The sequence below is a fragment of the Chenopodium album genome, chromosome 7 (genome assembly GCF_948465745.1).
Source record: "Chenopodium album chromosome 7, dcCheAlbu1.1, whole genome shotgun sequence".
Lineage (NCBI taxonomy): Eukaryota > Viridiplantae > Streptophyta > Magnoliopsida > Caryophyllales > Amaranthaceae > Chenopodium > Chenopodium album.
In genome coordinates this window covers 66910585-66933182 of record NC_137840.1, presented here as the reverse complement: position 1 = coordinate 66933182, position 22598 = coordinate 66910585, and the positions used below count along the sequence as shown (strand labels likewise).

Here is a 22598-nt window from a genome sequence, read left to right as displayed (position 1 = left end):
TTTACCTTATAGAGTTTTAACCTTACTCCTTTTAGCTATTAGTACTAGTTTTAATTTTGTATTTTGTGTTTTTATAGTGTCAACATAATATTTTACTTTGTCTATAGAAATTAGTGTATTTTGGTTCTCATATATATTGGATTGCTGCAAGGAAGCTTAAACTTGGAGAACGCTTGTATGCAATCGTGCAAAATGGAACATTGAGTCCGTGTCTTGGGCTTAGGTGGGATTTTACAACCCAAAGCACGGACAAACACACACATGCCTTATTCGCTTCAATTAATTACTAGAATTAAAAATAAAAAATAAAAATAAAAATAAAAAACAATGTTTCCTTGTGGATTCAATCCTATTTTTCCGCCTACCTAGTTAGCGAGATTACCTTTGATAAGGCAATACACACTTAACCTTTGTTGTAAAATAAGATGTTTTCAAGACTACGAGAAAAGAAATAAACAATAAGATTGAAAAGTTGATCTTATAAATAATGGAGCAAATATAGCGTGTCGTGATGCAAATCACTTACTTGAAAACAAAATTCTGACGCAACTGCGGTGCTCAATTGTATTCGCCAGCATGTTCCCTAATGTTGACACACCACTTCTACACAAAGACACTTTTGAGTTGAAGGTTGGAGCCAAATAGCTTATGATCAATAGAGAAGAGAATGTGTTTAGCATGTGTTTGATAGTTTCTCAAGTATATCAAAATCAAAAAAATGATTCTTTGATTTTTAGAAAAGGAAGGAAGAGCATAGATGGATCTCAAGAATCAATGAAGGTGAATACATCAATATAAAGATAATGATTTAATCACTTTAATCATCCTCTTAAATGGGGGTTACAAGGAATTAATCAAGAGATCAAGAGAAAGAATCCAAGGAAAGAATTGATGGACTCAATGGGCAGTCTCGTGTGCAATCGGGCAAACTCCGCCCGATCGAACGAGAGCCCAACCAAAATTGGGATACTTGTGTGCCCAGTCAGGCGGAGCTTGCCCGATCGGGCGAGCGTGAAGCCTTTTCCAGAATGCGAGAATGAGTGAAAGTGAATCGATTAACGAGACCGCGTTAGAATAATGATTTTTTTTGGGTAATCTGCTCCCTCCACTCGCGCTCAAACAAGCATAGCTCACCAATCGGGCGGCGTAACCCTAGAATTTATGTCTCCTCTCGCTCCTGATCAGGCGAGCTCTACCTGATCGAGTGGCTAAACTTTAATTCGACGCATTGAATTCCCTTTTTTTTATTCGAACAAACCTATTGATTGTTATCATTGCTCTTGGAAGTGCCATTTGAGTCACTCAGTTTGGTTAAATACTAGTTAAGATTTGTTGGTAAGAGTCATTTAAGTTGGTTTGGGTCATTTTCGGTTCCATTACCAATATGCTTATTTATTAAAATAATAATTACAAGAAACATTCCTTATTGGGTTAAGTCATATCATGTCACGTGATTTCAGGTATAGTTCAAGTTTCAAGCCAGTCAGTCAAGTGGGTAATCAGATATGAAACAATTTTGTTAGGACTAATTGCGCTACTCTTATGGCAATATAAGAATAATTATTTTCAGGTAAAATTGGTATAAACCACCTTTTTTTGTCCAACTTTTTTGAAAAAACTACCTTTTATGTTTTTTATTTACTAAACCACCTTTTAAGTAACTAAATTTCTGATTGCACCACCCCTATATCAAATCTAACAGATTGCATCTCAACCATTCACTTTCAAATCATCAACCATAGCAAAACCTCCCCTTCCATCTCAATCATCGCTTCAATTACCTCAATTTAGGGTTTGAGAATAAACAAGTACTACAATTTAATTTTTGTAGCAAAATTAGGTTTGGTTTTTTAGAGCTTTACTCAATTTAGTCATGCATTTATATAAAGGGAAGGGTCAAATGTTTTTAGGGGTGAAAAAAAATACATGATTTAGGAGCGAAAGACACAAGTTGTGGGACTCTTTGACGTATCAGTTAAATTTTTCGTCAAAATTTGAATCAGAGGTGGTGCAATCAAGAATTTAGGTACTTAAAAGGTGGTTTAGTAAATAAAAAAAAAAAACATAAAAGGTGGTTTTTTTCAAAAAAGTTGGACAAAAAAAAAAGTGGTTTATACCAATTTTGCCTTATTTTCATCTTACTAAATTACTACGAAGTACTTCGTAAAACACTAAGCAAGATGTTTTTTTTTTTAATATTTTGTTTTTTTAATTTTAAAGGGGTGGAAGAGTTTCTTTTGACAATATGTACCACATACGAAATACAATATTGTGGGTAAATGTTCAAATTATTACGGAATGGAAAGAGTAATATTACCGAAAAGCCAACAACACATGGGCTTTGCAACAAAAGCCTAAGTCATCTAATCTGCCATTCTGCCCCCGTGAGCAACCATCTCACGAACTCGTATAAATTGGGCAAAACTCCTTTTTCTAGAAAATTCGGGCACCATTGAAAAGCTTTGAACCCAAACTACCGACATCGCCGGAAAACTGAGTTGAAGTGCGTGAAAAATGTTCAAGAAGGCCGTCGAAGCGAAGTCATTGCAAAGATTATCAGGCGCTGATAAGAAAAAGTTGCGAAGAAGCGTCAAAGAAAAATTCTCCCGTGCTTCTGATGCTGATGTTGATGTCCTTCTTCCTCCTAAGGTAGCTTAACTCCATATTCCCATTTTACCCAATTGTTGTGCTATGAATTCATTCTTAATTGGTTGAGTTAACAAGTTTTGATTGATGGATTGTTAATAATGCATATTCAATTGTATGAATATTATTTGATGTTTTGGAAATTTATTTATATGTTATGTGTAAGTTATAGATGATTTGTGATTGTTTTTGTGGTTGAATTTGTGTATAAATTGATTCATAGGGCTGGTTTTAGGATGAAATCATGTGCAAAATTGGTACTGAATTCTTATTGAGCTGAGGTCTTTGTTAATAATTTGGGTTCGTTTGTAGTTGCACAAAAATATGTATCCGGTGTTGTATTGGGTTAATGAGTTTGCACGGTATTCGTACACCCGGGTGTTAAATTTCAACCTTTCACATTTTTTTGTTCCTGGGTGCTTCTACATATGAGCATACCAGGAGGCGAATCGCGAGTTTTATGTTGGATAGATTTTATAAAAAGTTTGATACTATAATGTTTGAAGGGCTGAATAAAATTTGTGCAAGAGGATTGGATAACATTATCTTTTTGTTTCTAAACCTTCTATGAAAATGGGCTTGAGTTGCCCGTGAAGGAGGACAGTCAATTTGCCAACTAGCTTCAACAATGTTCAGTTTTACAACGAGCTTATTTTATCTAATGTGGGACGAATCACGTGTATGTTGAATTCTGGGTTCTTAATCAAAACTGTAGTGTTATATGGGTGTGTTTTGATTTGTGGATTGGTCTTTGGTTTTTGGTGTTTAGTTGTTGAGAGGAGATGTCAATGAGGAAGTCTCTTACTTCTGCATCTGCTGCTGTACTAATTGGTTATGTAAAATGTTTAGGGGGAGATCACTTTGGCAAAGTTTCAAAATCGAGTCCTTGTCTATGGTGTAGAAGGTGGCTTTCCTATGTTTTTTGATGCTGATGGAAGAGGTTCGGAGTTATATCCAACAGGTGAAATATATATTCTTCTGTTGTTTGGCATCAATACATCTAATTTAGTAATTTGTGTTTCATTATATGCTTACTGGTACAGCTTCCTTTTTCTTTGTCAACTTTTGCTTCTATTTACTTTGTATATTACACTTAAAGGTATAAACATAAAGACAAAGTTAGTACTTCAAATAGTTCTACTAATGTTTGGGTATTGGGGCATCTTTACTATGTGAGATTCCTAATGTTAGTGTTTTCTGTTCCTTGGTTTCTTCCTTTTTCCCACTATAACTAATTGTATTGTTATATTATGGAAGTGGTGGGTTGTCTTTAAGATCCTAGATGGAATGTGGGCCTTTAGTTATTAGATTCAGGGAGTAGTTTCTGTTCTGCATTTTCTTGGCCATGACCTTTCTTGGCTTCAAGCCTTCACCTGACTTTGATTCGTTGAAGTTACATTCAGTTGTGCTAGCTACGAATGGAGATAGAATGTAACGTTAAGCTGCTGTGCTGAATAGAATAATTAAATTTACACTTCTTCTATTAACCATGAGTCTGGTTGGTTTCTTCTGAACTCTAGTTGGGTACTACGGATTAAGTTTTTTTCTTGCTTTGGTAGTTCAGTACAGTTTACACAATTTTTTTCTTCATCTAAATATTGAATTGGGAAAACGACTCTTCTCCTCACTTCCTTTTCTCTGGAGGAATCATAATGTTCTTGTATACATCTTAAATGAGCATATTTACTAACCTAATCTTTACACTCAATCGTAACAGTTTATGCTCTCTGGAAGGTCCCTGACCTCGTTCCTGCTTTCATGCTAAAGGGGGGAGAGGTCTCTCGATTTATAATTGGAGGGGCGGATTTGATGTTCCCTGGTATTTGTATACCACCAGAAGGCTTTCCATCATTTGTTGCTGGTGAGCCATGGTCAGTAAAGGTTCCTGGCAATCCTGCTCCTATTGCGGTAGGCACTTGGAAAATAGATTTTTTTTCTTTTATTTTGTGACAATTTTTAGGCGCCAATTACAATCCCCTACGAATTTCAGTTTACATAAATTATCTTATAATTTCAGGTTGGCGCAACTACTATGAGTAGTGCTGAAGCGCTGAAAGCTGGCCTACGTGGAAAGGCTTTAAGAATAACACACTATTATCATGATTATCTATGGTAAGTGTAATAGTTGCTTAATTCTTCAATCCAAGCTTATTGATCTATAATTGCTGGACACCTTGATTTTCAGGGAATCAGTTGAAGGTCGTTTTGTGCCAAATGCTGGTTTTTTTGAAGATGCAGTCTTCCCTGATCCTTCTTTCATGGCTTCTCATCTATGTGAAGGCGATGGTTCTGTTGATAAAAAGAGTGACAATGAAGAAGCAATGGATCCAGATGTTGTGAATAATGTTTGCTCAGAACATGATCCTGCTTCATCCTCTCACTTGGATAATAATAATGATGATATTTCTGAACAAGTTGCTGAAGAGTTAGGTGGCTTGACGACAGTGGAGAATGATGCAGTGCAAAGTGAGAACCAGCAATCCCTGTCGACAGAAGATGTAGATGTGCTGTTGGACAGGTGTCTACTGCAAGCTTTGCATACGACTGTGAAGGATAAGGATCTTCCAATGCCAGGAAGTACTCTATGGTAAGACAAATATTGTTATGGTGACATCTATATTCAAATTACCAAAATTGAATGACCTGATGTGGAATATACAGGGTGGGGGGATCTTTAGTTTATCTTTTGGTGTCTTGTTAGTCTCATTCTCTTTGTTTGGAAGATTGTCTGGTTATTAATTATAGTCCTATAACTGGACTTGTGGCATATTGTGAACTAGTGATCTTTTCTTCTTTTCTCCCATTGACATTTTTTTCCCTGAAAGGACAGGTCTCATATTATACTATATCAATTTTATAACAGATTCTCTTTAATTATGACCCAGGGCAAATCATGTTTTACCATGTAGACCATCTGGCATTACTCTTGATATCAAAAAGTCGTCTTTCAAGAAGTTGTCAAAATGGTTGCAATCTAAAGCGTCTGCTGGAGTGGTACTCTCTCTCTCTCTCTCTCTCTCTCTCTCTGTCTGGCTAACTCAAGTACAAGGGATTTGAATATCGCCTTCTGCTATGGCTCTGTTTTGAGTTCCCATTCTCTTGAAATATACAACTGTGCTATGGCTTTGTTTTGAGTTTCCATTCTCTTAAAATATACAGCTGTTGGACATTTTTGAGATATCCTGGTAATTACAACTAAAAGAATGTTAGAAGAGGTGAAATAAAAGTGATTGTTTTAAATTTTTTCATGATCCTTTATATAAGGCTCCTAGACCCCATATTTAGTTGGCAAGGTGAAGCCATTGCACTGCCAAAGCACACTTAGGTCACCTTGTTAGCCAGACCTAGATTCGCTAATGACTTGGTCTTGAACTCTTTATCACAACTCCACTACTCATTAGGTGATCCGTCTTATCGCCATTTCCTCTTTACCAGGAGCAAGAGAATTCTGTTATAATATTTATATGATTGAAACTGTCAAGTATGTGAGAAAATATGCTCCCTTGTGAGTTGTATCTGTCTGCCATTGTAGATCCTTGCTATCACTAGTCACAGGAACCTTGTATGAGAAGGTTTTAAGATGTTCCATAAAGGATCTCATTTGAGTGACCATTACAAAAGTCATGTAACTAATAATCAGCTGCAAGTATTACCGTATTAGTAACAAAATTAAGGGGCATTTTTGGCAACTGTATTACGGAGTAGTTTTGAGTCACTGATAAAAGTTGATTTGATCTGTAGGTTGGTAGGGAACTAAATTCTGCTAGAGTCTTTTTAAGATGAACCTGGCAAATAGGCTGGTAACTAGTTAGGTCAGTTTTGTCTTGGTAATTTAGGTTCATGTCATGCCAATTTTTTTTTTTTTTTTTATTTTATTTTTTTTTTTTTTTATTTTATAATTTTGTGTTTTTTCCCCTTCCTTTCGTGTTCCGGGTTGAAAGTCATGTTCTAGAATCAAGAATTAGATTTTCCACTTTTTGAGTCAGGTCACTTTTTCCAAGGTCTGTTTCAACTTTCAAGGCTTTTCACTTGTTAAATGTACCATGTAACTGCAAATAACATTTTAGGCATTGCTGTTAAGAACTTTCATTGATCTCTTTACTTTCTCTCTCCCCAATTAGTCAGCTGATAAATGATCAGAGACTGGATCAAATTTTCCTAGACACCAAATGATCTTTCTACAAGTTTTCAGCTCTTTAAAGTGGTGAGTAAGAATATTGTTTGTGCAATTTCTTTCCCTGCTCACACATCCAAACAGAAGCTTTATGCCTTTACCTTGCCAAACTGTTCAGGGAAATTTAGGAAAGAACCAAAATTAGTCATACCAAGCTCCTATCATCTGATTTTCTCCCCGCTTGGTTGATTTTTATGTTGTTGGATGACTCTTGTTGTATCCATTTTCTTGAATCTACTTTGGCATGTAGCTCCTCATGATATACTTGTGTATGCTTTATTTATTTATTTATTTAATTTATTTTTATTACAGCCTTGTGAGATGATTGTTTATTTTCATATGGTGTACAGATTACAGTAAAAGAGGATAAACATAAAAAGGAAGTGGTTCTTTTTTCTGTTAATCGGAACCATGCAGATTACAAATCCTTCAAACCTGAAAAAAGGCAACCTGATAAGGTTGAGGAAAGCAGTGAACAGGCTGCTGCTGACTCTCAATCACAGAAATTATTGGAAATAGAGGAGGTCTATAAGCCAAGCATTCATGTCAATGCTATATTTACCGCTGTTAGAGCTGATACTGGAGCAATTTTTACTGCATCGGAGGCTGCTAATGTTGCGTTTGCATATGTTGAGAAGGAGAATCTCGTAAAGCCTACAAACAAAGCAATGGTGATATTAGATGCTACACTGTGTGATGCTTTGTTCAAGGGAGCTATTAAAAAAGGAACAGCGTACCCAACTGAAATTCATAAGAAGGATTTAGGGACTACATTTTTGAGTCGAATGCAAGCCCATCACAAAGTGACTAGAGGAGGTGACTCTGTGATCAGGAAAGGTGCTGTGAAACCAATACACATCTTGACAGAGAGACGACAAGGGAACAAGAAAATGACTAAGCTATCTGGTTTTGAAATTTTTCTGATGGATGCTGAATCATTGGCATCAGAGCTGCAGAAAAAGTTTGCATGCAGTACCACAGTGGCTGAATTACCTGGTACCTTGTCTTTGCATATAATTGTGTTTTTCCGTCAATAAACTGCATTACTGGACACTTTCTTGATATTTTGTATGAGTTAAGATGTGTGGGTGGTGGTGTATTGCTCTTTTTTGGAGAAAATTGGGCTCTTTTCATATAGCTCTTAATACTCTTTGTGTCTGATTTATGAATATTCCAGGTAAGAAAGGACATGAAGTTCTGGTTCAGGGTGGTGTTATTGATCATCTTGCAAAACATTTAATGGATCAATATGGCGTCCCGAAGAGATACATTGAAGTTCTTGATAAAACCAGGAGGTGATTGAGGTCAGTTCCTAATTTTTGCAGAATTGCTTATAATGACAGATTCTGCCTGTATCACTGTTTTGTAATCTGTGTATCTGGCATTGCATAGTTCATGATAGGGAGAGGAACTTGCCAAACAATGTTTTGACTTTAAAGACCTCTGTGGAATGTTCACCAAACTTTCCATATAAACCAGTCCGTTTTGAAAATTTGACTACTCAAAAAGTTCTATTTATCCCTTTATATTTGGCTGGATCTAATATGGCTGGATCTATATGTAAATCTGATTTTATTTTTCAGACAGACTTTAGAATTATTAATTTCAATTGCATTTGTAAAACCAACGTTCTACCTTTGCTTCAGAGAGTGTTCGAAATACACGGGTTGCAGTTTCTGTAACATCATGCATTCATGCATTTCCATTGCTGGAGTTTGGGGAGGTAGTTAGAGATGGTTATATACTAAGCGTACCACTGTTATATGTTTCTCTGGAGTCTGGACCTTTCTGAGGAGTTTGTACATTAGTTTGATGATGTGTTGCATTTCAGGTTGGAGAGGCCATGGCCTGAAGAAGAAGCCTATTTTCTTCAATAATATGAGTATGAATGAAGCAGTGTGTTTTCTTTTACGTGGGATAGCTGTGTATTTCAAAATGTATATCATCATTGGATAATAACTCAAAAAATTTTGTTAGGGATTTGACAAAGTTGAGGTTGTTGGCATCTTGTGTATATTGATGAGATATTTCACTGAAAGTTTCTTATCTTGTGATCTTGAAGAAAATTTTAGCAAAAAATTGTAAGCCGGCACTTTTAAGAAACTCCACCTAGCTCTAAACTGAAGTAGTGAAGTAGTTGCAGTTCATATGCCATGCCTATTAAGCTTGGAAGTACTATGCTCTTGTTTCGAGTTGAATGAACATTGTGTTTGCAATTTTGCCTATGTTAAAAAAGAAGAAAAAAACTTGCACCGTTTAAAATTTATTTCATCAATACTCAATTTTAGTAGTTGACGAATTTGTTTCCTCATATTGTTAGGGAAACAAATCACTTGTGTTTCGGGTCTTTTTTGGATTTCCTGGGATACTGGTCACGCTCTGCTGGCAATGAGTTGGTCCCACCTGCAAAACAACGAATATTCCGATCAACGGAATATTCGCCTCCGACGATCAAGTCAGTGATCAGAACGGAAAAGGCTAGAGAGAGAAAATATAGAGAAGTTGGAGCTATTTAATGCTCTGTTGTTTTCAATTGTCTCAATCCCCCTCATCATAAATGATTGGGGTATTTATAGGGGTGGGACTCGTGCCCCCTTCTAGGGTTTATACCCTAGATTTGTGTGACGTGATTGGCTGTGCAATCAGTGAGTGCCACGTGCTACTCTGGGGGCGTCGTTTTGCGGCTTTCATTGATATCTCTCGGGATTTGGGCCCTGACGTTATTAGGGCTTTCGGGCATGTTGATTTATTAAGGGAACAGATGCCTTTGACACATGGCATTTTCCCGTGGTGACACGTGTCTCCCTATAATTGGGCCACGTGTCACTATGGGATTGGTCCACGACCTTAAGGGCTCTGATTTAGGTGGCGTCTTCCCGTGGTGACACGTGTCACCCTATAACTGGGCCACGTGTCACTATGGGATTGGTCCACGTATACGGGGTATTTTTACCCACAACATTTGCCTCTTAGAGGGGGCGGCTCGTACGCTTACAGGCCGACTCCTCTGACCTCAAGTAGCCTTGATGCGTACAGGGGTATTATGGTTTTGTCAGTTTTCCGTCCGCCTGACAATTTTGGAACGAACGCCTATCTATACAAATGGTGCGGACGGAGATAAACCGTCTTTCTTTTGGGAGATGCGGCCGTCTTGCCACTACGGAGAGAGCTTTAGCTCTGCCAACCTCCCTGGACGAAGATAGGCCGTCTTACTTTTGGGAGATGTGGCCGTCTTGCCACTGCGGAGAGAGCTTTAGCTCTGCCAACCTCCCTGGACGAAGATAGACCGTCTTACTTTTGGGAGATGTGGCCGTCTTGCCACTGCGGAGAGAGCTTTAGCTCTGCCAACTTCCCTTTGGACGCGCCGTTTATTAGGTCATCCTCTTTTCCGCCTAATTTAACGGAGTTGCTCCTTGTCTCTCCAAATTCTAGGTCACATTTTTCAAATTGTAACCGTTCAGCTGTGTTAGGCGGGAAAGATGAATTTACTCTCTTGCCCTCATAACTTTTCCCTATATATACAAGGGTTTTGACTTCATTTTGGTACTTTGGAACTTTACATTTTCTAGAGAGAAGTCAGAGCTTCTAGAGAGAGAAAGTGCATTTTCTTTTGAACCTTCGAGAGCTCCGCCGTGCATTTGAGTTTTCCGGTGACATTCGTTGAATTTTCCGATCAATCTTCAAGGCTTCCAAGTTTTCAACACGTACAGAGGTAGGCCACCTGTTTTTCTTTTCCTTGTCTTTTTATTTTCTTTGTTTATTTAAAAGCTGGCTCAACACTCGGCTTCGTCCGTTTTTCCTCATGAGGCCGACCGTTCGCCTGGGACTGAGGAGTCTAGAGTGGACGGAGACGAGTTGTCTCCTTCATGGAGTGGGTCCATTTTTAGTGCGCACCAACTCACATCCACCCATTCTTCTCTGTCCCTGCAGTCGAACATGGCACAGACGATGCAAACGTACGATCGTCATGCGGCCAGAAATCCAGACGGAAGTCTGGTAAACCCTAGGCCTCCTTATGACCCAAACAATGTTAACGTAGATACCCCTTTCACCACTCCTACGACCGCTTCCACGGGCACTCACTGCTTGGCCGTGGAAGTAACTTCCTCATTTGAGGAGCGTCAAAGAACTCAAGGCGCTCCTTTAATGGGGGGAACGTCCGGGCAAACTCCGGGGTTGAGGTTCCCCCAATATGCCAGCTCGGTCATGGATGGGGCCGAGTTGCTACTCTGTGAGGGGCCTCCTTCCTCTTCTCGAGCGGACGCTGATGCGTCCGTCCCCACTCCCTCAGAACTCTATCTCCGATATGGCAGGTCGGACAGACCAAGAACGGGGATTTCACTTAATGAACCGTCCGACCTGCCCCCTCGCAGAGCTCCTCCTACTGGGAGTCAGGCGACCGGTGCCAAAGATAAGGGCAAACGGCCACTGGAAGACATTATCTCCCCCCGAGGCGGCCATAGTTCTAGGAGCCGCAGCTCAGCGGAGGCAGCCGACCTTGACAGACTGCTGTCTTCCGAGTTTGGGAGCGCTCCTCAACGAGAAGAGGGCGAAGCTGAGAATGCGGCCGAGGGTGGAGCGGCGACCGCAGAGGGCGAAGAGGCGGCCGAGGAGGATGTTGCTAACATTGACAACTTCAAGGATCCGTACGCCTGTATGGTGGGTAGCACGACCTTGGGCTACCTGAACCACAACTTTGAGGAATACAAGGCATTCCTCCTCCTTGGGGAAGGATTTGAGATCCAGCCTCCAAGGAAGTCCCGCGCTTTGGCCGCCTGGGAAGAAGAGAGGCCGCGCCAAAGATCATTCAGCGTCTACAGGGCGGCCTTAGACGTTGGACTGCGCTTCCCCCTCCATCCTTTCGTCCGCACAATCTTGGACGAGTATGACATAGCTCTCTTCCAGCTGATGCCAAACAGCTGGTTGGACATTTTTGGATACCTGGTGACGTGCATCTGCAAGGGCTTCGAGCTAGACTTTGCAGTTTTCTGTGAGATGCACTCACTGACTAAGCTGGACGCGGATACGGACGGCTGGCTCATCTTGAGCACCACTAGAGATTACATGGTGGTGATGGACCGCGTCTCCAAGTGGCGCGACTGGAAGCACCGATTCTACTACATCAAAACTAAGGACGTCGAATTTAACTTGCGGATGAATCGGTTCAATGCTGAGCCAATTCAACTTGGACGTGGGGATCTCAAGCCCGATAAGCCACCCGTCCACCCCAGCCAGGAGTACCAGCTTGAATATTTCAAAGTCAAGCGGGTGAAGAGGAACGACAAAACTGAGCGCGTTCCAAGTAACTGGGTCCCTTTATCCAGCTGGCTGCGGGATCCCACCTTTATGTCCGCCTATGGCCTGTACAAGAACCTGCCCCAAGGTGGACGCACAGACACATATTCTTACACTTACACATATTATTTGATATTGAAGAATTTTCTAACTCTTTTTCCTCCTCTTTCAGCTGAGGCGTACAAGATGCTGGACAAAGAACAAAAAAAGGAGGTCAACATGTCCGAGATTGACTTGGCTCAGTACAAGGCTCGCCAGAGGCTGTACGAGCAATCTAAAGGAGTAAGTAAACCCATCTAGCTTTTCTCCTTACGCCAGCCGCTCATTCTCCTTGTCCTTCCATTCCAGGAAGGCATTCAGCCGCAGGATGAGCTGCGTACAGGGTAAATGTGTTAGCAAAGTGAGCGAAAAATTGGCTAAGTGCATTTGAGGGTAAAATTTACCTCAGCGCTGCAATTGATCATGGGGCCGAGGAAGCCCTCATGTATTCCCCGCAGCTTGTCTCGCTGCTCAGCGGGGACGGCCCGGGCCATGGCCTCCCGCATAGCCTTCCTGTCCACCCCAGTAAGGGACTGGCCGGGCAGCTTCATTTGTAGCTCCTCTGCAATGTCTGTAAGCGGACGCAAAGAGTTTACTGTAAGCTCAATAAAAAAAAAGGGATAAGGAACAAAATAAAATCCAAAGTTATTGGAACTGACCGTCAGAGAAGCTTGGAGGAGTAGGAAGGTTGAAAGTGAATGGCGGGGGCGGCGCAGGCTCGTTACCCTCTTCCCCCGTCCGGCCAGGCTGATCGCCGGCCGACTGATTGGCATCAAGCCAATCAGATTCATTGACTCTTTGGACGGGCGGAGTCACTTCTGGCCCGGTCGGTTTTGCCGGGGTCGACTTACCCCTATCGTCAGATTTCTCGGACCTAACATGACCCGGCATGGCGGCCGGATCTATGGACTTGGAGGCCCCGCTATCGCTCAACCGGGGTTGTTCTCCTTTGGACTGTTTTGAGACAGTCCGCGACGTCGTCTTGGCCGCAGAAGTGGAAGTGGTCTTGGATGCGACCGTCTTCCTCTGTTTTGACGCCTTACCGTCCTGATCCGTCTTGGACGCAGGAGGCGACTGCTTCCGTTTGGACCTGGGGGTTGGAGTGGCCAGCTGTAGAGACAAAAGTTAGTAAAAGAAAGCAAGATAATATAAAAGGCCGAGCCTAGTTAGGAAGAAGATCTCTTCCGTAATGGCCCAGATTCAGAAGACCCAGGATGCCGTTACTGGGGAGGTGGCCGTCCAGCGCCGCTATTTTGAGACCCAGATCAACGCGCTGTCCGACAAGGCGGCGCGGCAGGCGGAAGATTTGGTGAAGCTGGGCGAGGCCCTTCAGCAAGAGTCCGTGGCCAGGGATGCCATGAGACAGGAGAAGGACCAAGCCCTGCTGGACGACGAACGCTGGAAGGAGGGATTTGAGGCTTCAGAGAAGCTCAGAAGTGAGGTGTCCTTGGCCCAGAAGCATTTGAAAGAATCTCTGGACGAGGCGGACGCACTTAGGGCCGAGGTGGAGACCTTGAAGAAGTCTGTTGAGGACTTGACTCTCCAGCTGAAGACGCCTCAGGCCCCTAGCGCAGACGAGGTCGTCCGCATTGAGCAAAACGCTGAGGATAGGCTGAAGAGTTTCTTCTTCGAAGCGTTCGAGTTCATGGTGGAAGATGGGGAGGCCGCCTATTTTCAAGAGCGCTTCACTAAGCGCCTCAACTTCGTCTGCCTCAGGGAAGAAGCTAAGAAGGCTGGACAACCTTCTCTGGCGGCCGGCCATGATGGTGAAGCGGAGAGCAAAGAGGTGCCAGCTGAGGACGCCTCTCCTGCAGCTTCTCAGGATCCCATCCCAGTCTATGATGCAGCTTCAACCCCGGCCGCCCCCTGACTTTCAGCTTTCTCTGCTTTTAAGCTCTATTTATGTATATTTTTCTTGACTTTTTCAACCGCCTTTTCGAGCGGTTTTTATGTAAGATATTTTACCGCCTTTTGAGCGGCCCTTTTATTAATTTAGCTTCCAATTTTTGCTTCATACTTTGCACATTTTATACTTAACAAGTTTTTATATGGTTTCTGCATTTTCGTACACGTACTTTTCACGTTTTTGTATCTTCGTACAATTGGGGGGTATGCCCCTTTATTCGGCGTTCGCCTAGTCCATACTTTGGGTGGTTTGATTGGCTTGGTAGAATTTATACCTTAGGTGGTATGACTTTTACCAAGTTAATCAAATCATAATAATGATTGCCCTTGGACTAGGTGGTACGTCGAATCAACACATAAATTGGCCGTTCAGTTGGCTTTATTTGAGTTTGTCCGTTGAAACTATCACTCGGACGTACTCAGGAAATTCCAAGTGTGATCTCAACTTAAAATTTTCATGTTCGGCTGGGCTGGAATGCCTTGGTATGCCCTTGCCCCACTATATGGGTTTCACATGGTACCTTACCTTTATCGTCCGCATTAATTAAGGGCGGACGCATTCATGTGAATTTTGGGATCAAGCTGCCCATTCCTATTTTATTTGATTTACTTTTGTTCTGCGACTGTGTTGCTATGTTGCGAGCAACCTACTTGCAACTTCCTCACGGCCTATTCGTATAAGTTATGACTGTGCAAATAAGCATAAATTAAATGGAAAAATAATTATAACAATGTTTGACTTTAATTTTTTCATTAATTTGTCAAAATTACATTGTCGTGGCCGTACGGCTTACATTGCTCGGTCAACAGACCTAGCTGTATACACAGCTTTTGGCTAAGTAATTAAACATAATATTTCTTCAGATTGTCAGTGTTCCATGTACGCGGAATAGGTCGGCCGTTCATGGCCTCGAGACGGTAAGTCCCATCTCGGACCTCTTCCCTGACTCGATACGGCCCTTCCCAGTTTGGGGTCAGCTTGCCATCTTTGTTTGCTCGTCCCACAACCTCCATCTTCCTTAGGACCAGATCCTCCAATTTTATCGGCCGCTTTGTCACTCGGCGATTGTATGCCCTTGTCGTCTGAAGACGATAAATTTCATGCCTAAGCGCCGCGTTGCCCCTAGCTTCAGGAAGGAAATCTAGGGCAGTCTTCATGGCTTCCCAATTAGCCGTTTCATCATATAGCATCACCCTAAGGGTGGGCTCATACATTTCAATTGGAAGGACCGCCTCGGCACCATAGACTAAGAAGAAGGGAGTTTCTCCTGTTGAACTCTTGGCCGTGGTTCGTATGGACCACAGTACATTAACTAATTCATCAGCCCATAAGCCGCCTGCTCTCTCAAGCTTGCGCTTAATTCCATTGGAGATCAATTTGTTGTAGGCTTCTACTTGACCATTTGCTTGTGGACGGCCAACTGAGGCAAAACAGTGAGCTATGCCTTGGTCTTCCAACCATTCTTTGAGTTGGGGCGTTTCGAACTGAGGTCCGTTGTCAAACACCATAGACTAAGGAACGCCAAAGTGTGTAATGATACTCTTCTATATGAAAGCTGAAACATTTGTCCATTTGATACCCCGGACGGCCTCGGCCTCTACCCATTTTGTGAAGTAGTCTACTGCTACAACCACATACCGCCTCTGGTCGGACGCTAGTGTGTATGGTCCTAAAATGTCCATCCCCCATTTGGCAAAGGGGAGCGGACTACTGATGGCCGAGAGACTGTTGGCGGGTCGATGAAATAATGTTGCGAACCTCTGGCATTTGTCACACTTCTTTACCATTTCCATTGCGTCCGTCTTTAAGCTCGGCCAGTAGTAACCCAGGCGGTTTCAGCCAAAGCTCGTCCTCCAATGTGAGAACCACATTGCCCCTGGTGAATATCATCCAAGACATCATACCCTCTCTCAGGAGTGATGCACTTCAGGTACGGCTTTACAAATGCCTTTTTGAACAACTCTCCTTGCTTAATTTCAAACCAAGTCGCTCTCTTTTTCATCAACCAGCTCTCTTTAGGATCGGCCGGGAGTAATCCGTCCTTAAGATAAGATATGATCCCGTCCATCCAAGTGGAGCTTCTATCAATTGCGTGTACTTGCTCAGCGTCAATACTCCTCTTCTCTTTTACTTCCCAAAACACTGACTGGGAGTATCACATGATGCTGAGGATGCTAGCTTAGAGAGGGCGTCCGCCTGATGATTGGACGAACGAGGGACCTGCTGTAGGGTAAAATGATCTAGACTCTCAGCCTCCTCTTTTACAATCTTCAAGTACTTTATCATGGCCGGCTCCCTCGCCTCGAAGTCTCCATTCACCTGGCCGACTACAAGTAGGAAGTCCGAGCATACGTCAATTTTTGTCGCTCCTGTCGCCTTACACATTCTCAGGCCGGCCAAGAGGGCTTCGTACTCGGCCTCGTTATTAGAGGCTTGAAACTGGAATCTTAGGGCGTACTCAAACTTATCTCCTTCAGGTGACTGGCATATAACACCTGCACCGCAACCAGTGGCTGTCGCGCTGCCATCCACGAACACTTTCCAGATTTGATCTCCGGTCGTCTGAAGATCCGGCCGAGTCATTTCAGCTAAAAAATCAGCAAAGGCTTGCCCCTTGATTGCTTTTCTTGGCCCATTTCAGCATATGGCCGCTTGCCTCTAGCGTTGTAAATGGCTTTTTCAAAGGTTGGTCTGTGTAGACCACAATTGAATGTGCCAAGAAGTATGGCCGCAGCTTTTTTGATGCCATGTACAATGCCAAGCCAAATTTTTCAATGGGGGGATACCTTAGCTCAGCGTTATGTAGAACGTGGCTAATAAAGTAGACAGGGATCTGGCGGCCGTCACGTTCAGCAAGTAGGACGACACTTAAAGAGTGTTCTGAGATAGCAAGATAGATGAATAGCTTCTCGCTCTTAAGTGGACTGACAAGCCGAGGCAATGTATGTAAATGGCCTTTTAGTTGTACGAATGCTTCCTCGGCCTCCTCTGTCCACTCAAACATGGCTTTCTTTTTTATGGTATGAAAGAAATAGCGGCACTTATCCCCTGATCTTGACAGAAATCTACCAAGTGCGGCCAAACAGCCGGTCAATCTTTGGACTTCTTTAATTGTCCTTGGTGACTTCATGTTCATGACAGCTTGGATTTTTTCAGGGTTGGCCTCGATTCCACGTTGATCAATCAAAAATCCGAGAAATTTACCGGACTCAACACCAAAGATACATTTCTTTGGATTTAACATCATCTTATGCCGCCTGAGTTCGGTGAAAGTTTCTCGTAGATCTTTCAAATGGTCGGCCGACTCTTTTGACTTGACAATCATGTCATCAATGTACGCCTCCATATTCCGGCCGAGCTGATCTCTGAAGACTGTGTTAACAAGTCTCTGAAAGGTAGATGGGGCATTCTTAAGGCCGAATGACATAACTTTGTAACAATACAACCCCTGCTCAGTCACGAACACTGTTTTCTCCTAGTCTTCTTCCCATAACGGAATTTGATGGAATCCGGAGTATGTGTCCATAAAGCTCATCAGGGCATACCCGGCCGTCGAATAAACCAGACGGTCGATTTTAGGCAGGGGAAAGCTATCCTTAGGGCATGCCTTGTTTAGATCGGTGTAATCTACGCACATTCTCCAAGTTCCATTCGGCTTCTTGACAAGGACCACATTGGCCACCCATTCTGGGTAATAGCATTGCCGAATGAAACCGGCGTCCAGAAGCTTCTTGACTTCTTCTGCGGCCGCCTGATTCCTCTCTTCTCCATGATTCCTTTTCTTCTGACGGACAGGTTTAACAGCCGGATTCACAGCCAATTTGTGCACGGCCAGATCTGGACTTATACCTGGCATCTCACCGACATCAAATGCAAATACATCCTTGAACTCTCTCAATAATTGAATTAACTCATCCCCAAGCACACCCAAAGCTATAGTTCCCACACTGACCGTTCGACTTGGTTGATCGGGGTCAAGCACTATATCCTGGTGACTGCCGGCCGGCTGGGGGCGTAGCTCTTTTGGCCGTCCGACAGTCATTAGCTGCTATGCTTGCTCTATTTTGGTCGCCTTACGCTTCTGGCCGACCTGGTGTGTTGGGAGTGAGGTTCCTTCTTCTTTTGGCTCGGACGGTTTTGGTCCGCGCGCTGTAGGCTTAACCGCCAACTGATTGCATTCCTTAGCCATCTTCTGTCTTCCTTGAATTGTACCTATTTTCCCGTCTGTCCTTTCAAACTTTAGCAGCATTAGGTGAGGCACAATGACTGCTTTTGCTGCATTCAGTGTAGGACGGCCGAGTATGACATTATATCCAGTCAGTTCTTTTACGACCAAGAAGCGGACAACCATATCTCTTCCTTCCCCTTTTTGCCCGAATCGGACAGGTAAGCATATCCGCCCCACTGGGTGGATGACATTCCCCCCAAATCCGACCAGCGGGTGAGTGATGTCCTGGAGAGCATCCTCTGGGAAGCTTAGATTCTTCAAGGCGGCCAGGCTGATGATATCAGCCGCGCTACCCGTGTCTATCAATATTCGTCCGACCTTCAAATTGGCTATCTTCATAATGAATACCATGGGATCATTGTGCAAGGCTTTGACCTCCCCCCGATCGGCCTCACTGATGATTACTTCGGGGAAGGGTTCAGCCTTCACTGAATCCATCTGCATCACCTTTCCCAGGTTCCGAGCGTCCTGCTTGATCCCTTTCATAGTGGGACCGCCTGAGGCAAATCCTCCTGATATCACGGCCACAAAGCCTGAATCAGTGATGTTGCCATCATCTTTATCTTTGTTCTTATCATTCTTTTGTCTTTGCTCGGACGTGTTGTTTGTCCGTGTGTAAGTGAATTTGGACCTCATCACATATGAATTCAGCATGCCCTTCTCGGCTAGTTTGTCCAGGAGTCTTTTTAAATTAATGCAATCGTTCGTGTCATGTCCCACATCCTTGTGGTAATGACAGTACTTGTTCTTGTTCCTATACTGAGCCGGGCCTCTCAGCGGCTGTGGCTTCTCAAACTCAAACTTATCCTTGATTTCCATCAAGATAGAATAACAATCCTTGTTGAATTCAAACTGAGGCTCGTACGCCTTGACCTTCTTGGATTTCTGTGGCTGGCCATCAGCCACCCAGACTTCCTTTCTCTTTTTTCCTTCTTTCTTTTGGCCGGCCGAGTCTTGCTGAGAAGGTTTCTTCTCAGCCCCCTTGGCCGGCGCTTCTGCTTTTGTGAGCGAACAAAAGTCCGCCGCCTCAATATAAGCTTCGGCTTCCCACAGAACACCTGCGTATGTTTGAATCTTTTTCCTTACCAAGTCAAATTTAAAACCATTGTGCCTTAATCCCCGGAGAAATTCAGAGTAAGCCATTTCGTCCGGTAGATTATGAATTTGGGCTTTTTCTTGGTTAAATCGCTGGACGTACGAGCATAAGCCCTCATTTTTTTCTTGGACGATTGTTGCCAAGTTAAGGCTAGTCTTTCGAGGCGGTATGTTGTATGAAAAATTTCCCACGAACAGCAAACTAAGAGTAGTGAAACAATTGATACAACCGGCCGGCAAACTGTTGAACCAATCCTGTGCCACACCTTTCAGAGTAGCCGGGAAACATTTGCACCAAGTAGCATCATCTACGCTTTGCAAGTACATCAGGTTCCTGTACGAGGTGATGTGCTCTTCTGGGTTGCCCGTACCATCGTAAGCTCCCACAAGTACACTCTTCACCTTTGGTGGCTGAGGGGCATTTAAAATATCTTGCGAAAATGGGGGCGGCTTATCTCCCAGAGTAAGTAGGCGCATCTGTCAATCGATGGGTTGCGGTTGCACGGACGGTCCAGCCAGATAGGGAGATTGTCCGTACACCTGCCCATATGGCCCATATTGTCCGTATGCCTTGGGGTTTGGCTGCATCAAGCCATTGAACCCCTGAGGTTGATATTGCAGTGATTGGGCTGGAATAGGAGTTGGAGCATGGAAGACTGGAATAGGAGTTGGGGTGCGAACTGCCTGACTTCCACTGGAGATGGCCGTGTTGGTATGCTGGGAAAGAGAATGATGTGAAAAATCATCCGGCATTGTCGGGGTTGAGGCCGTGTCAGAGTAGGCGGCGCGCTCCCGCTGCTTATGCCGAAGGTAATCCCTTGCGTCCTTCCATCGTCTGGACGGCTCAGGCTCCTCTCTTCGAGGATGCCTACCCCTCCCCCCAGCCGACTGCGTTTTCGCCAGCAAGTCAGAGAAATTAGTCCGTGGTACTCTCGGGGACCTTCCAGTCGGCCTTCGAAATGGAGTGTTTCCAGCGTCCGTTGCATGGACTGTTTTGCTGTGTGTCTTTCTTAGAGCCCTTTGTTCCTCTCTCCTGGGCGGCTGCCTAGAGGTAGAGGCTTTGTTTTCAATTTCTTTTCTGAGTTTGTTAAGCGCGGCCTTAAGAGAGGCTGCGGTAACAGGAGGGTCATCAGCTTCTTCAAATGTGGCTATCAGAGGATCGCTAGTACGGATCGTAGGGATTATATCCTCTACATGTCCATCCTCGCCTGGATTAGGTGTCTGACCGTCTATCGCCATAACGTACGAGTATCCCCACAGACGGCGCCAAATGTTTCGGGTCTTTTTTGGATTTCCTGGGATACTGGTCACGCTCTGCTGGCAATGAGTTGGTCCCACCTGCAAAACAACGAATATTCCGATCAACGGAATATTCGCCTCCGACGATCAAGTCAGTGATCAGAACAGAAAAGGCTAGAGAGAGAAAATAGAGAGAAGTTGGAGCTATTTAATGCTCTGTTGTTTTCAATTGTCTCCATCCCCCTCATCATAAATGATTGGGGTAATTATAGGGGTGGGACTCGTGCCCCTTTCTAAGGTTTATACCCTAGATTTGCGTGACGTGATTGGTTGTGCAATCAGTGAGTGCCACGTGCTACTCTGGGGGCGCCGTTTTACGGCTTTTATTGATATCTCTCGGGATTTGGGCCCTGACGTTATTAGGGCTTTCGGGCATGTTGATTTATTAAGGGAACAGATCCCTTTGACACATGGCATCTTCCCGTGGTGACACGTGTCTCCATATAACTGGGCCACGTGTCACTATGGGATTGATCCACGGCCTTAAGGGCTCTGATTTAGGTGGCGTCTTCCCGTGGTGACACGTGTCACCCTATAACTGGGCCACGTGCCACTATGGGATTGATCCACGTATACGGGGTATTTTTACCCACAACAACTTGTATTAGAGGTCATGACATTTGACGAGTGATGTAATGCAAGAATGAGTGCAAGAATTATAAGGGTAAAAATTCAGTAGGAATTGGGCAGTATAGATCAAATGGTTTTAAATGCAAATTTATTTAGCCAAGAAAATTCAACAATAATTTTTTCTCAAAGAAATGACATTCTCTTATAGTGTTAAACAAAAGCTCTCAATAGTCAATAATCAATATGCCGAATTCCGTGTCAAAAAACTGACCCACGAACTATGGAGTCTGCTCACTTTCCTGAAAGCTTTTCCAAGCAAAGTTAGCAAGTAAGCTTATTTGAGGTTTATGTGGTAAACAAATCTAAATTTGCAAGTGAAATGCAGTTGAAAATTACAGCACAAGTAGGGAATGGAGGTTTAGGCAAAGTGAATGAGCCACTATGACAGGGATGGAACCGGGATCTCTCTGCATATTTACATTCTAAATTGCTAAGAAAACTTTCAGCTAATTGATGAGAGGCTAAGATGAAAGTGGTGCGCGATTTTGCTTCAGTAGAGATGGAAGAAGCTGGCATGTATGCAGGAGACGGGGGGGGGGGGGGGGTGGTAGGGTGGAGGACAAATTTTGTTTTAAAAACGTTTAATGGTTACATTTTATTCTATTTTAATATTTTATATTCGTTTTTTTTTTGGCAATTGAACATTTTATAGAACGGTAACATACATGTCAACCAAGCCCCTTACTAGATCCACCTATTCATACTTACAAGTTACAACTACATTGTTGCCACAACAAACCAAGGTACGTCCCAACAGCCCAAATTGGCACGCCTTTATAGTTAAGAATACAAAAGAGGTATGCTGCATTAGTTTTACTGATGGACAATAATCAAGTCCATTGCAAACGCACAGAAATAGTATGTCTCTGAATTCATCTTTTACATCAAAAATATTAACACAATATTTGTATCATGTAACAAGAGACTGAAGATCCCAAGACCTATCTCCTAAAAACAGCTCTGGGATTCTGAAATCAAGCTTTAAAAAAATTACAATGTTTACTACGATGACTAATAAGGGCATCATTGTCAAACTGGTTATCTGAAATCATACATCATGTAATCTGACTGTGTGTAGTATTTAAGTTCCAACATTTCATGATTTAAACAAAAGCATGAAAGTTTCCTGCAATGTTTAACTGGAAAGCTTACTAACGAGGCTGGATCCATAACTCGATAGTATCTGATGATGACTTGCAAAATTCATTCACAATTGATGTCAATGAGACAATGACTCAATGGTACATTATTCCCCCACATCACAAAGGCCCACTTCCACCTTGTAT

General features: G+C 43.1%; 1 protein-coding gene across 2 annotated transcripts; it reads left to right on the top strand.

Moving 5' to 3' along the window:
• Window positions 1-2375: 2375 nt before the first annotated feature.
• LOC145638134 (uncharacterized) lies at window positions 2376-8923 on the top strand. 2 transcript variants are annotated; one of them, XM_081689094.1, is made up of 9 exons: window positions 2376-2649; window positions 3496-3607; window positions 4364-4554; window positions 4664-4758; window positions 4832-5233; window positions 5532-5640; window positions 7171-7816; window positions 7998-8124; window positions 8652-8923. In XM_081689094.1, exons 1-8 carry the CDS (start codon window positions 2515-2517, stop codon window positions 8117-8119), a joined length of 1812 nt encoding a protein of 603 aa, XP_081545220.1. In that variant the 5' UTR covers window positions 2376-2514; the 3' UTR covers window positions 8120-8124; window positions 8652-8923. The 2 variants fall into 2 exon arrangements, with proteins under 2 accessions (XP_081545220.1, XP_081545221.1); XM_081689095.1 differs by lacking the exon at window positions 8652-8923 and adding an exon at window positions 8467-8583.
• Window positions 8924-22598: the final 13675 nt, after the last annotated feature.

Coding starts and splice junctions, on each gene's coding strand:
- LOC145638134 (XM_081689094.1), top strand. CDS start 2,515: ATGTTCAAGAAGGCCGTCGAAGCGAAGTCATTGCAAAGATTATCAGGC. Junction 3,608..4,363: donor TTCGGAGTTATATCCAACAG/GTGAAATATATA, acceptor CAATCGTAACAG/TTTATGCTCTCTGGAAGGTC. Junction 5,641..7,170: donor CTAAAGCGTCTGCTGGAGTG/GTACTCTCTCTC, acceptor TATGGTGTACAG/ATTACAGTAAAAGAGGATAA.